At 40.9% G+C, this 15,983-nt stretch overlaps 1 protein-coding gene across 1 annotated transcript in view; it reads right to left on the minus strand.

Moving 5' to 3' along the window:
* The window catches only part of DACH2 (dachshund family transcription factor 2), a 260,460-nt gene that overhangs the window by 13,992 nt on the left and 230,485 nt on the right, over positions 1–15,983 (minus strand). Inside the window, exons 8-9 of the mRNA XM_030449038.1 lie at positions 3,393–3,538; positions 2,201–2,348 (exon numbers count right to left, since the gene is read on the minus strand). Of these exons, the coding sequence (XP_030304898.1) occupies positions 2,201–2,348; positions 3,393–3,538 (294 nt within the window). The remainder of the gene's footprint in view (positions 1–2,200; positions 2,349–3,392; positions 3,539–15,983) is intronic.

Here is a 15,983-nt window from a genome sequence, read left to right on the forward strand (position 1 = left end):
TCTTTTTCCTTTTTTTTTTTTTTTTTTTTTTCTTTTCTCCCACCAGTGCTTTAAAAACACTTTCTTGTGTCTCTTTTTGTTTGATGTCCACCTCCTTTCCATTTAAACTGCCTGGCAGGATCTCTACAGCCCCATCACCACACTTCTGCATCCAAAAGAATCCTGTCCTGGCATCTCCTGCCCCTGGGAATCTGTGATCAGCTGGAAGATCTGACTGGCATGAGAGAGACTGCTTGGACCAGGGCTTGATGTCCATGTCCTTTCTCAGAACCAGTAAACATTTTTAGCAAGCTCTGGAAGGGGTCATCCCTGCAGCTCATGCAGGGGATGAAGAAAATTTTGTTATTTGCTGCTGCTCCAGGTATGCACTCAGATTCCACAGGGCACTAATAAATCCCACAGATTTGCTACTGAAACAAACCAATGGAGAAGCAGTGGCACTTGGGAAAAAACAAACAAACAAACAAACAAACTACCAGACTAGAAAGAATTTGAGCCTAAACACCAGTATTCTTTTAAAATTACCACCATAAGTCTGAAAGTGTTGTATACTCTGGCAAATACTGCTCACAGGTACTGTTAAAATGAAAGTCAAATTTCTACAGGCAGCATTTTGCAACCTCTCTTATTAAATTGCTTCTTCTATATATTAAATACCTGTGAATTTCAAATAAAAAATAATACTAGAAAATTTTCTAAAAAATTTGGAAAAATTCTGGGAAAAGCCACAGCATTTGCACATTTTGTGGCCACTTTTTCCTCTCAAGTCTGACTGGCTTTTTCAGCTCTTTCTGGGTTTGTGAATGCTCCAGTTAAGGAAAAAAGAAGATCCTTTTGGAATACTGTGAAAACTTCTGAAGAATGTCAAAATATGATCCATAGAACGAAACTCTGGAAAAGTGAGCAATCCATGTGCAAAAAATGCCTCTCTGGCTTTCTGTAATAATAAAGATTTGGACGTGGACATGAGCTGGAAGACAAACAATTCTGAGGATATTGATTATTGGGGAAATTCTCTTTTGAGCCAGAAGCCAACAAAAGAGCCTGCAAATGGCTTAAGGTTTTTGTTGACTGAAATGTGGCTGAGGAGGCTCAGAGTTGTCTGTCTGCCTGCAGGGAGGGGGAAGCTCTGTTTTTATAGGAATAAAGCAGCTTCAGCCACACTTGGACTGGAATGCTGCAATATTTCTGAGCACTCATTGCAGCTGAACAGCTTCAGAAGTATTTTACTGACCCTTCACAAGTGGAAGTGCCTCTTTGTTTCTGAGCCTTGGAGCTGCAGACACCTCATTCCAATTCAACTTGCACAAGGAGACAGGACTTGGCACCTATTTTTTTGGTCTAATCTAGCTTTATCTTGGTGATTTTCATGGATGTAGTTTAGAAGTAGCTTTTGGCACACAAAGTACTCTTCCCTCTCCTTCAGATGCAGATTTGAATTTTAAACAGAGTAACTGCTGCCTTTGCAATATCACAGTGAAAAATTCAGATTTACCAATTTAATTGCCTATTATTATCAAAAGCTTCTAAACAGCCATGGCTTTGTCTTCAGAGGCCCCATATGGGAAGTGCTATTGTATCTCATCCTCCTGGTGGAAAACAAAAATATCTCAGCTTATTTGCTTCAGGTCTTGCACTTGAGAAGACAATTTCTCAGAGTTCTATTTTGTTGCACTGAAGCTCCCTACAAGAGAAACAAGCTGACCAGCACCTCAACCACAGGACTGGGGGCTAGATCAATAATGGGGTAATGAAAAAAAAAACACCTAAATACCCAAATTACAGCCATATCTTCCTCACAGTAAAACTAATCCTTGGCACTTGGGAAGACAATAGAAGAAAACAAAAGAAATTAAAGCTGTCAAATGAAGAAGTGGGGCTGGGAATACACAGAGTGGCAATAACACATGTGAAAGCCATGAAACTGCATCAGCTTTTCTCCATAGAACCAGCCAAACCTTTCTGCAGCCAGTTGCCCTCCAGGAAATAATCCTTCAGTCACTGCTCTGTCTGCCTACAGAAACGTGGGCTTCATTCTGTTTATATTAAATTTAAATCTTTCATTACCAGTGCCAGTCCACTGCTGCATTACACTGAAGTCTGAATGTCAGTTAACTCCGAGTTCTCCACAGCTCCAGCTGGAAATGCCAAAGGGTTACACATTTAATAGATAGCTAAACTCCATTTTTCATTCACTCACCTCTGCTTTGCAGCTCAGCTGTGAGTTGCCTTTCCAAGCTCTCTCTCAGTTCTCTTTCTCTACAAAGCTCCATCTTTAACTCTTTCTTTTCCTGCTGTATCTGCTTTTCCTGGACTCTCGCGTTGTCCACAGCCACTTTCAGTAGGCCCTAAAATACAGAAAGAAGCTCTGAGAATACCTTTTTTTTTTTTTTTTTTACAGCGGTGAGAAAATTATGGGCTTTTATGGTTGGGTTTTGTTGTTTTGTTTTGGATTTTTTTACACCCTCTAAGAGATCAGAAAAATTAAAAGCAGGAATCATAGAATCATAGAATCATAGAATTAGCCGGGTTGGAAGGGACCTCAGAGATCATCTAGTCCAACCCTTGACCCACCGGAGCAGTTGCTAGACCATGGCACTGAGTGCCACATCCAGTCTTTTTTTAAATGTCTCCAGGGACGGAGAATCTACCACCTCACCGGGCAGTCCATTCCATAGCCTAATCACTCTCTCCGTGAAGAAATTCTTTCTAATATCTAACCTAAACCTCCCCTGGCACAACTTAAGACTGTGTCCTCTTGTCTTGTTGATGGTCGTCTGTGAAAAGAGTCCAGTTCCCACCTCGCTACAACCTCCTTTCAGGTAGTTGTAGACAGCAATGAGGTCTCCCCTGAGCCTCCTCTTCTTCAGGCTGAACAGCCCCAGCTCTCTCAGCCTCTCCTCATAGGGCCTGTGCTCGAGTCCCTTCACCAGCCTGGTTGCCCTCCTTTGGACCTGTTCCAGGACCTCTACATCCTTCTTAAACTGAGGGGCCCAGAACTGGACACAGTAGGAACCTATAGACCTGGAACGCAACTGCACATCTGAAGTAGCTCAACATCCAGGAGCAATTTTATAGCATAGAATCAGCAGAGCTTTTGCTAATTCATCCTACTTATTTCCAAGAGTGCCACGTCACTGCTGACCTGGGGCAACTGCAGGGAGAGGCACAAGAGGAATAATGAGATGGGTGAATTTTAATATGCCCATTATTGACAAGGATTAAATCAGAGAGTGTGTGAAACCCTCTCGTGATGGAGAACGCCAGAAAGTGGAAACCTAAGCATTACACTGAATAGAAGAAATTCGAACTGCAAATACAAAATAGGTTTTGAAACTTTATAAATAAAGAGATGGAGAAAGAAAGGCTGGCCCTGAAGAGAATTAATTTACCTGAATGTTGGTTAATAGTGTTTCTACTGATGAGAGACCATCAGCAAAAAGAAACGGCGCCGGGAATCCAGGAGGCAAGGCCTGTCCAGCCAGTTGGACTTTATCTAAGGTTGGTTTCATTATTGGAATGGCAATTTGGACCTCTTCTGCAAAGATAGGTTTAAAAAGCAACATCAGAAAGTATTAGAAATATAGGCAAATGGCATTTTTAGAAACTAGCATCCTGTTAACCTGGAAGTCAAAATACAATATCATTGGTAAAGCTGAGGTTGTTTCAGGCTTTGGGCAGCTGTGACTGCTGCTAAAGAAAGTTTACAAAATTGTACAGACCAATAATAAATACACTGAAGACTGTAACATAGCTGTAACAGAGCACAGACTATTACATCTCAAATTCTACAGAATTACAACAGCATTACGCAGTTCATTAAACCTGAACGACCTTTCTTCATTCTATCATGTTTGCCATCCTGTCACGTGCATTTTTTTGCCTCTATAACCTTGAAAAAAATTCTAATCAAGAAATGTATCACATCTCTTTACTCCTTTCCCCTTATCCTTCCTGTACTCAGCAGTAAATAATCTCCACTGAGTCATCCCCTCCTGCTTAGCTAGCACCAGCTCCACCTTGGCAGGGAAGTGTCAGCACAGGTTTTCTTAACAAGTACCTTGCTACTGTCAGCCCTTCCAGCCAAAAATGCTTTGCTGAGTTCTCCCTGCTAGAGTTGGGAGGAGAACTGGGTGGCAGGGGGTGCCAGGAGCAGCCAGGGAGGGCACCCAGCACAGGGCTCCTGCCTTTTCCTGCCCAGCACCAGAGGGATGCATCACCCCCAGACTGCAGCACTGGGACCTGGGGGCTTCCCCTTCTCTCCTTTCAAACAGGTCAAGTGTTGCACAGACAACTGAAAGGTGTATCCTGAAAGAAATGATAATTTTAGTAACTGTTTTTCAAAAATCCTTTGAATTTTGGGATGAATCATTAAGATAATCAATAAACTCACGTTTGAATAGGAAAAATCTAAACATATTTTAGGATAGTAACTGCATCCCCTTTCAGATCCCTGGGAGTACTCCATCCCCACATAGTCATTTTAAATGCCAAGTTAACTGCTGAAACCCTCAAAATTCAAACCTCAGTCTGTAAAGCCAAATGTTGTACATTTCTTTTAACACGCAATGCTAAAATCCCTATTTCTGTGTAAAATTCTGGGGAAACCCAGCCTAGACATATAATGTTCCTGCAATTACTGGAGAAACCATGATGTTTCTCCTCAGCAGCTGCTTGTTCCTAACACTTGCAGCTCATGTCCTGCCTGTGGGTTCATGATGTGTGTGTTTTCTAAGGGCAACTTGCACAGCCAGTCCTGATAGCTTCATTTTTCAAGTGTCTTGGTCATGTCAGAGCCAGGATTTACAATGAGATGATACCATATTCAAAAAACCTCCTTCTCCCACCTCTCTCACTTTAAAAAAAAATCCGAAAAAAAAAAAATCCAACAACCAGACAGCTCAAAAGGAATCTGATAACAAGAAATTAAACCACAGTGTCTCTCCATCAGTAATGTTATCTACTTTAACTAAACCCAGAAGCATCTATGGAGCAGCAAGAGCTAAAACACTGACAAAGAACCAGAAGCATGAGCGGATTTTAAGTAGGTTTTGCAATCTCTTGCCTTCAGTGTGTGATTTCATTAAATAAAATATCTTCATAATGATTCTTCAGGACTAACAGCAACAAAAGCCAGTAACCTCTACACATCTTCACAGCTATCATTTTAGAGCTGTGTTCTTACAATTTAAGTGATCCATTTAAAAAAAATCTGAGTTTGTGCTGATTCAGACACATTTCTCCTATTTTAATATCGTGTATCAGTGGCAGAGTTTTGAAAAGAAACTGATAACTTCTTGTATCTGATGCTACACAGAAATAGTGTGTCTACACCCTGGGGTCACAAAAGACTAAACAGAAGTGGCACTGGAAAAAGAAAGGGAGCCATGAAGTCTGCATAACAAAACTATGGGAGCTTTAAAATCTCCAGAAATCTCCACTCTTTGGAGATGAAAGTAATAACATTAAATTGGCCAAAAGGAAAATTACTATTGACTGTGAAGACAGGTGGCATGGTCTATGGTTTGTAATGTTACTGTACAGCAGATTGAAGTTTCAAAATAGTATTACTCTTCTTTAAGGAGATAGACACAGCTAAATTAGGTGCTGCTTGCTGCAGTGAGGATCAAATGCAAAAAGAATCATATTTCATCAGACCTAGTCAACAGCAGGAAAATAAATAGAAATATAAGAGGTATGGAGGCAATGATTCATTTTGATAATCTGGCCCAAGAGAGACACATAGAGACAGCACACAGATCTAAGCTTCCACCAAAAGACAAATAGGACACAGAGGGTGGGAATTGGGATGACAGTATAGCAGAGGTCACATCGATTTTCAGCAGCAGTTTTCACACAGATGAGATAACCCTGGACTCTATTTGGCCCATTGTTCATATCCTACCTGCCCCAGAAGCAATAAATTTCCAAGTCCCAGAAAAAGGGCAGTAAAGAAGAAGGATTCTACTTATGACTTCTTATGATTAAGTTTTTGTGCTAACCAAACATGCTTTGCAGACCAAGGTCACATTGCATGTTAAAGTCTGTAATAGCTGAAAACTAGAAGCAGCATATTATGTTTTAGCCTATATGGGTGGAAACTGTCAAACCATTCATCATTTTTTTTTCTTTCTGATTGAAATCACACTCTGCAAAGAAGAATGATAAATGCATTAGAAATCTATTTCAATCTTGTAATAGGTCTTCACATCTGAATGGTGTCTACATCTTGCCCACATTCTGAATAAGTGCACTGTTATTTATTAGGCAGAAATTTATTAGCTAGACTGGAGAAATCATAATTGGTAAAGCAATTAAAAATGGCACATGGTGGAATGCATCTCTTTACTAGAAAAAAAAATAATGTTGATTTAAGCATTTCAATTTTAAAGAACACTAAAAATATAAATGCTGAAAGCTGCACTCACACATACAGTGCCACAGAACAAGCAAGAAATAAAGCTAGGACAACTGCAGTCTAACCAAGGACACAAACAACCTTCCTATTTATTGAAGCAAAGTGGGAACTACTTTTATTGAGCTTGTTTGTTAAACCTGCCATGCTTTATAATAGCATCCAGGAATCCATTTAGAGCGTGGTCTTTTTATTTTAATTTCTACCTGGTTTCCAGATGAATAGAGAAAAGCAGGAATTATACTGCAGGGAGGAGAACTACACAGTAAACACCAGCAGTAAATGGAATATTATCCATTGAAAGCACATGAAAATCTGCTAGAAAGTTTCCTGTTCTTAGTTCAATATACTGAAGTATTTCATCTTCTAAGTTGCAGAAACAGGGGTAGGAAAATTAAGCCTCAAGCTGCAGACTAAAGGCAGCCCTGGGAACAGGAGTCACAGGAATTGCTCCCTGCCTGAGAGCACATGGCCCAAAGCAGCAGGAAGGTCTGGCTGCCAGCTGCTTTATATTCTGTCACAAGGCATCTTCTGAAACCCATCCTTCATACACCTGATACACTTGACGTGTCACATCCCTCTCAAAACAAGGTAGAAATATTAAAGCTACGATTTACATCTTGCCTAACACCAAGTTATTTCTTCACACGCACTTCAAAACTCTATCTGGAGCTGTGTATGCATTCCTCACCCCAAACAGCTCCCAGGATGATAAATCCTGCATGAAGGGTGGCATATGGAGAAGATAGTCACTGTTCACACAAAATTTATACTTACTAATCTCTTAGTTACTAACCAAGACATTTGATCTCAAAAAGCCTTCAGCCAGCATTAATAAAGCAGTTTTGGACCTAGAAGGCAGCTGGGTCGCTCCTTTTCCCTGCCTGTGGCACAATTCAGAAACCTGAGGACTAAAATGGTTTATTGCAATTACAGTTCTGTCAGCTGCATATCTGAGGGCTGGGGATCACATTTAGCAGTCCTTAGTTACAAAAGAACAGCCTGGATGCTCTAATGGACCTTTCTGACTCTTAGTAACACAAACCAGAGAATCTGCAACATCAGCTGGGTTATATGTGCCACCTGTCTCTGAAAATAAAATACATTTTTATTTGAAATAGCATTATTTATATGGAATAGCATTTTATTATGAAGATCTTACAGAATCACCCAAACTGAGAAACCTTGAGTGGAGGAGGTCCCTTGACTTCCAGTTGTGTGTCTGCTTCACAAGTGACTGAAGCAGTGTCCAAACACGGGTGTTCTGACAGAGCCCAAATGCTCATTTTTTGATTGCCAAAGCAGTTTGAAAAAAAAAAAACCAAAAAGACGTTTTTTAACTTTGAACTTTGGCAACTTCTGTTTTGCTTAACCAGAATCTAAAGTAATTGTGGTTTTGTTTTTTCAGTCAGCATGAAACCCCTGTAAATCTGAAGCATTTTTATTTCAAATATTTTGTATCTTTAAGTCTGCAGGGACAGGGTTATCTGTCTTCAGTGTCTCAATAACTCTGAAAATCCTCCATAAACCTCTGCCTGTGGTCTTCTTTTTTCCCCTCACCCATTGCTTCTCTGCCAGGAGCTGAGCACTCCTGTTCATCAGTGAGAAAAGATCACTGCTCCTCCTAACCTGGCATCATCCAGACTTAGAATTTAATACTTGAACCTTGTGATTCGGGTGCCAAATTTAAAGTCACTGCTCTTTTTCTTAATTACAGGCCCTGAATGAACAGGGGCAATGACTGCAACTGGGGAGTAGCTGATTAATCCAGTGCACTAACTTCAAATCAGACTTTATTTCATTTTCAAATGATTGATATGACTTGTGAGCATGCAAGCATTTGTCTCTATTGAGCTTTGCCATAAAGAAACAACTTTAAAAATAGTATCTAATCATTAGGTATGCATTTGGTATACATTAAGTATACATTTGCAGGCTGCCTTAAAAGCTTTTGGAAAGCATCACAAAACAGGAACATCAACTATCTTCTGCTTCATGGTATCCACGTCTCCTCCATGCACTCTTGAATCAGTTTATTGTCTTGAAAAAATGTTTAATAAAACCTTTTAATTATTTTCAACACAAGGGGAAAACGCAGCCCCTGTCTTACCTTCTTTAGAGCAATGTGCTGGCTTAGGAACAAGTGAGTATTTGGAGCAGTAAGACCAAAAAAAAAAAAAAAAAAAAAAAAGAGAGAGAGAGAAAATCTGTGCTGGGGGTTAAGAGGGAGCATTTTCCTGAAGGGTGTCATAAAGCAAGTTCTTAGTGTTTGACTAGAAAATGGAGGCAAAAAGCAGAGAAATTAAAACTGCACTAGAAAAGGCTGAAATCACAGTTTACAAATTGTCTTTATCTGTGCACTCTTTATCAAGAGGTGTGTAATTATGCAGCTTTGACATTTTCATCAATGTAACTCTCATTAATAACACAGAAAATTATACCTATTTATAACTTCAACGTATTTACAATATACACTGATGTTCAAATGGCACTGATGGTAAAAACACCTGAAAATATTTTATTAATTCAAAGTGTAAACCAAAAAGGACCCAAGGTAGATGAGATACTAGGTTTGCAAGACTGGAAAATGAACTTGAGAAGTGCTGTGATTCAGTAACTGAACACCAGGACTGAAGTGTCCCACTGCAAGGATCTTCAGGCTGAACTTCAATATGTACAGATGAAGTAAAACAACTGATGTCACCTGAATAAATTCTGTTTGTTAAGTAGAACATATGCATAATTAAGGCAACCAAAAAAGCTTTGAAAAATCCTATATTTTATAGGCACAGCAGTTATTTACAATTCAGAGTTTGTCTGTGTTATTAGTCCATCTGCTTCCTCCCAAAACCTGCCTCTCAGGTGGTTTTTGGTAACCTGGATTCCAAAACATTTAAAACTGTTCAGTGCATGAAGATGCTCCTTAATCTACACAGAAGCTTAACTACCATGGATCTGCATTTTCCATCTGGCAACTCAAAGTAACTGCTTACTTTCAGCTAGCAGGAGTGCCTTGTCACCCCCACACTGACAAGCAGCATCATTTCTACTAAAAAGAGACAAAACTATTCAGTAAAAGGCTCGTAAATAAACTGCTGTGGCTCAGAAGAGAGGAGGAAAATGAACCAAAATCAACAAGATCCTCCTCATGGTCATTATCAAGAGGTTATCAGATTTTTCTCAGCCACCTCTCCTATTCACATTCACAAAGGTTTGAGGGATTTTTGTGGGGGTTTTTTTGCTTTATTTTTTTTTTAGTAGTGATTTTTAAGCATGGCTAAAGCCTGACTGTTCTACTGAGATTTTGAACTGTCAGATGAGGATGGGTAGGAGGAACTTGCCAAGAAAAAAAAAAAGAAAAAAAGATTCTTCGATCTTCTTGGCGGTTTCAGCTTTTCCCTATTAATGTTGAGATTATTTCTTCAACTATTTTGTTGCAAATATTTATGACTCCATATGGAACAACAGATGTTGAAGGGAAGGAATAGCAGAAAAGACTTCATTTTCAGCAATTACCCTGCTACTTGTTGTCATACTGTAGGTGTTCTTAGTGCATCTATTTTACATACCACCCTGTCCTTTCACACACTGCAAAAATGTCAGTTTGGATAATTAATGTAATAACTTTAGTCCAAATCATTTCCAAATTATTCATTTATGAAATAAAATATAAATAGGACAACAGGAGAAAGAAACCAGGAAGGAAGAGGGAAGATGGGAGTTGCTTTCTCAGTGTTTCTAGGATATTTAATCAGGAATCGGTTCCTTGCAAAGCTGCATTAGGTCCTTAATACAAAATCTTTCTCTTTAGGACAGATTCCAGTGACTGTTAGTAAGGAGAGGGGAAAAAAGGACAAAAAACCTCAAGCAATCCAAGGAGCAGTCCAATAAACAACAAAATGATTGCATAAGAAAAGTAAAGAAATGGAGACTGGGTGTGATGAGGATGAATGGGGATGGGGTGATGGTGTTAAAGCTGAAGAAACGCCTGTTGTGACTGGTCAGACTGGGCAGCCTCCCAGCAAGGAAGCCAGAGCTGGCTGGAGAACACCCATCCCCACCACAGGGCCCCTGGAATCTGCCATGGCCTCATCAGCACCTGCCCAAACACCAGTGCCACCAGTCAGCAGCACCCAGAATCACAGAGGGATTTGGGTGGGAAGGGACCTCTCAAGGTCACCCAATCCAACCCCTGCAGTCACAGGGACACCCTCACCCAGCTCAGGGTGCTCAGAGCCTCACCTTGAACAGCTCCAGGGATGAGTCCTCACCTCTCACCCCCTCCCTGGGCAACCTCTGCCATTTTTCCACTGCCCTCCTGGTAAAGAACTTTTTCCCAACATCCAGTCTAAATTTCCTCTAATTAAAACCACTGCCCCATTCATCCAGAACCTGGGATCCAACAGGAGTGTATGGGGGCCCTGAGAAGGAGGGAGAGGGAGAAAGGATGCTCCCTGGCTCCTGGGCAGTTGTTGTCTCATGCAGAACAGGAGCCACTACAGAGGTCAGTGGGCAGATGAGGGGCTCCATGGGGGAGCTCTGCTGACCCCTCTGTGTCTGGAAATTGAAGAGCTGACAAGCAAAACCATGTCCCAAACAAAGGCTGCCTGGGCCTCCACACTCAGGGAATCTCTTTCATGTCCCACTCATTGTAATAAAACTATACAGTGTGCTTTTAAATAATTTTCATCATCCACTCCCCTTATTGCAGGATTTGGTAGTATAACCAGTAATTTGAAACAGAGCTCATTAGAAAGATTCCATTTTCCCCCTTTTCACAAACCCCACACAACTCCATAAATGCTTCCAGACAGCTGGGATGGGTGGGTCCGGGGTTTTACCAGGATGGGACACGTGCCCATGGTCCCACTTTGCACCTGAAGAACTCCACCTGCCTGCTAAAGCTTCTCTGAAGTTGTCCTCCTGGCCCAGGGATTCAAATGACACCTGTGGGTAAGTCACAGGGCTCAAACCAGCATCATTCCTTTCCTCAAAGTCTGTGTTCCTGATCCCAGGCAAAACCAGGCTAGAACCAAAACCTTCTGGGGTCCCAGGCAGGAAAGTGAACCAGTTAAAGCTCAGTGGCCACCAGCAGAACTGACTGGTAGCCAGGTGCTGTCAGAATGAGGCAAAAGAGCTCTAAACCTCCCATTCAGTAAGTTGAAATATTTTTGTAATGTGTGTGTCTTCTGTAGGGTTATACATGTGTAAAACTATAGAAATATTATAAATAAAAATATACAGAGATTGCTTATTATATGATTTATGTTAACACAGTTATTATGAGATGCAAGGTAATTAATCTCTTAGTACTAAAACAGTCCCAAGCTAATACCAATATTATTACTGTTAAGTTCAATTTCTTAAAGCACATGGATAACCAGCAGTTAAGTCCTCCAAAGACTTGAAGCAGGCAGAGTACTCCATTTCCTGAGTATTTCTGGATAATTATTCCTGCTTTATTAAGGTTTATTTTACAACTGTGTAAAGTAGGTTATAAAGGACAATTCTGCTATTATGTCCTCCCCTGCTTAGGTTTAATAAATATTATATTCCACACTATCCATTAAAGCCAAGCAGTGGAGAAAATAGGAGTGGTAGTAATCTCCTCCACAGATGTAAAATACCTTTAATAAAATAAGGGTGTATAACAGTCAGGAACAAATTACTGAGGTCTGCTTTAATAAAATAGTACCCTTAAAGAAGTATTACTCTTCAGGTACTGACATTCCCACTGGTGATGCAGTGTATCCTTTCAAAGCAGTAGAGCTTGTTAAGCTGGCAAGGTATCTTTTTGCAATAGAGTGTTTGTGTCCAGACAGATACAGGGTTTGTACAGAATGCATCCAGGGAGCCATAAAACTGGTGGGAAACATATTTCTCCGTGGTATTTTAGTACTTTGAAAAATTCAATCACTGGGAAAAAATGTTTTGCTGTAAACATCTGAAGAGCCTTATAAAAGCAATGGCTTCCCACAGCACCTGCTTAAATAATTTTAAGAGGGACTATGTCTTTGCTCATCTTCTAAAACTTGTAGAAAGCTTCTCCTATTAATTCCCCTGGTGCTGTCAGGCCAGGGCACTTTTAATCAGAAATAATTGAGTGCAACTGGGGGGTGTTCACCAGCAGGATTTTTACCCTGTAGAAATAAGACAACTTCCCAAATGGATTGCTGGGAGAAATGTGATTGCCTTAACAGGAAAACAGACCCAGAAAAAATGATCACCTTACAGGTTCCTTCCAAATGAATGATGAATTCTTCTGATGTCAGAGAAGTTCTCAGTGTCTGAACTCAGTTCAGCTGCACATTGAGTCTGTAAAGCCCTTGATTACCAAGAAGTGTGAAAACTTCATCCCATTTCAATTCCCCTTCCAACTCTCCCAATCCCCCAGGTGAGCAGCAGTTCCCTGCTCCAGGTGTCACCAGCTGATTCCTGATGTGTCCAGGCTGCAGAACCCCACAGAACACTCTGTCCTTGGAGCAGCTCCTGGGATGTCCCATGTCCCATCCCTGCACCCCCAGGTGTGCACCCACCTCTCACCAGGGCTCAGCCCCACAACCTCCTGCAGCTATTCAAGGTTGCAGGCTGGACCCCAAGGCAACTGAGCCACCCCTGGGCTAAGAATGGTTGGGATTTGCCTTAGCCCCAGGTCTCTTCCCCATTTTAAGAGGGGAAGGAGCAGCCCCTCTGCTGGGAAGGTCCTAGCATCACTGTTCCATCCTGGGGACAGAGTCCCAGACAGCAGCATTGCAGCAGCTCCTGGTGGGAAGAGCTGCACATCTATTGCAACCTAACCCAGCTCTTTCCTACCAAATCATTCCATGATGCTCTGGGGAAAGAGAAGTTTTCCCAGCACACAGCCTATCTCTCAAATGAAAAAACTCCTCCTGGCCCACACAGCAGCTGTGAGCAGACCACAAATGTGAGCCCAGCACCAAAGGAAAAGCCCAAGAGCTCCAACCCTGAGCCATCAGCCTCAACAGCAAAGTTCCACTGCACCCAGCAGAACCAGGCAGTAAAGCCCTGTGCCTCAGGCTCCTTACACCAACAACAGCCTAATATCTGGTGGAGCCCCAGCACAAGAGCTGGAGAACTGAGAATGGCTTTTCCCCCCCTCACAGCCATGTCTGATACAATCCCATTCTTCCAGTCCTTTGGCACTGCAAACCAGGCACTCCAGCAAAAGTTTGAGGAGCTTCAAGAACCTTTTGCCTTTAAAGAAGTATAATTTTCAGTAGATTTTAAGACAAAAAAATGCCACTGGTGTCACCATTACTAAATAAAATCTGCTAAAGAGATTTTTGGGTAAGTCTCTTGGACTTACATTCAACTGAAAACAAAACAAAAACCAAAAAAAGTCAAAACCCCAGTGCTCCAGACCTCTCATGCATTCACAGATTTCAAATGAGCCTTTGCTTTGGTCGGATGGCTCAAAAACCCAACCTCATGGCCCTGTCCCTGCCTGTGGCCTCAGAGATGTGGCAGTGATGCCTGGAGGGGCCATGGAGTGAGCTCTGGAATTGGCTGCCAAGGGAAAACACAAGGGAGGGAAAACAGCACCATGGGAAGTATCCTCCTGCTCCAAAGAAGTTGACAAAACAATTGTGACCAAACCCCAAAATATCTTGCTCATATTTGGCAAAAAACCAAACCCCATGACTGAATACAAGTTACCAAAGGGCTGGGTATTTTCTTCCAAATGGCAGAACTGAGGCTCTGTGTCCCATTAGTGCCACATTCCTGGTGGGATTCCCTTCTCTGCTGGGATTCCCACCAGGCCTGCTAGGAGCATGAACTTCCTGATGTCTCTAAGTCATATTAAAAACTCTATAAAGCATGAAATCTGATTAAAATATTCAGGTTTTGATTAGTGCCAGTGTGCCTTTCAGCTTTTAGCAACCAAAGCATTTTCCTTTTCAGACTGCCTTACTCTCTTTGCAGGGCACACTGTGTTTTCACTTTGGTTTATTCTACCTCCTTGCTTTGAAGCTGTGCATTACTTGAGAGAGTAGCTGACATACCCATTGACAAGAGTGCACAAAATGAAGCTTAATGAATCCCAAATGCAATGTACTTCATCTGCTAAAATCAATGTGCATTGCCTGCTCCAGTATCTCCCTGTGAAATTGAGGCATTTGCTCAGAAATTTCTCTCTCAACAGGGTCTTTTCTTTTTTTGTAGTGCTTAACTGCCTTTTGTCTGCTCTTGTCTCCCTCCAGTGTTGCTCAGATGGCAATCTTTTATTCCTTGTGCAAACTCATTTGGAAAATGCTGGATGGGCTACAGCTGTGTACTGCTATGTGAGGTCTAATGCATGTCAAGCACTGCTTTATCCCCACTGAATAAACACAATGAACCAATGTTTGAACTGATTATTAAAAAGGCAGGGTTCTAGACTGAAAGTAGTATTTAAAATCAGATTTAATCAGCTAGTTTTGTAAAATTCTGAAAGGTATTGATGCTCTACATGCTGCCATTTGAGCTCTGAAGTTTTCACAATGGTTGCTGCAACCCAAGGTGCCAAAGGGATGAAGCCATTTCTGGGTGGTTTATGCACATGCAAGGCTGCAGCTGATGAAAACCATAGCAGTGGAAGCACAAACCTTACCTGGAAAAGTCTTTTCTGACCAATCTTCTGAGAAATAAATAAAATATGTGGTTTTTCAAGAGCCAGTCTGTTCAGGTACTGCAGAACCTGGGCAGCTCAGTTGTACTCACCCAGGAAATTAGGTTCTTGCTTTTAGGACGTATAAAATCTAAATTCATACTCTCTAAAATCTAATTCATACATATAAAATCATGAAGTCATACAGTAAATACTGACCTAACATCAATCTGCATTATTTCTGACAGAGGCATCCAAGTTGGATACACAATCTAGAACCAGAAATGTGATTTGTTTAAACTGACAACTATTAAACCATGCAACAAATATTTTTCTTTCCCCCAGCCAGAGTGTCATAAATAATAATATATATGGAAATACAGAAAACTAAGTAATTTTTAATCAAAATAATTATTGTGCATCCAAAATAGGTGCCCTTCACCCTCCACCTGACACTATTTGGGGAATCCCATGTTTTGAAGCTCTATTTGAAGGTTTGAGCAATGGTTAATTTGGAGTGAAACCCAAAGTCTAAATTTTTCTTGAAACAAGTAAAAATGCTTCACTATTTCTCTGTGGCACCCTAGGAAACTATGTGAAAAAAATGTATCGTGAAGCAACTAAATATTTTTTTTCTTTCTTCAATCTAAACCTGCCAACACTGTCTTGAAATTCAGGTTGGAAAAAACGGCAACTTTTTTTTTTTGAGTAGCAACACGAAGAACCTTCATTAGCTTGAAGCACCTTGATTATCAACCAAATGAGGATTCAGCATGGAGCAGATGAAAATGGCAAACTGCTATAATTACAAATGATGTTTTGTGTGTGATTGTGTCTCAGGAATTGTTACAGGATGCTGTGAAAAAAAAAAAAATCATTTGAATTCCCAGGCCAGAACAATATGGTCCATTACAATGATGTACTTGGGAGCAGAAATGTCATTTGTTATGTTTCACATTG

Source organism: Calypte anna, chromosome 4 (assembly GCF_003957555.1).
Source record: "Calypte anna isolate BGI_N300 chromosome 4, bCalAnn1_v1.p, whole genome shotgun sequence".
Lineage (NCBI taxonomy): Eukaryota > Metazoa > Chordata > Aves > Apodiformes > Trochilidae > Calypte > Calypte anna.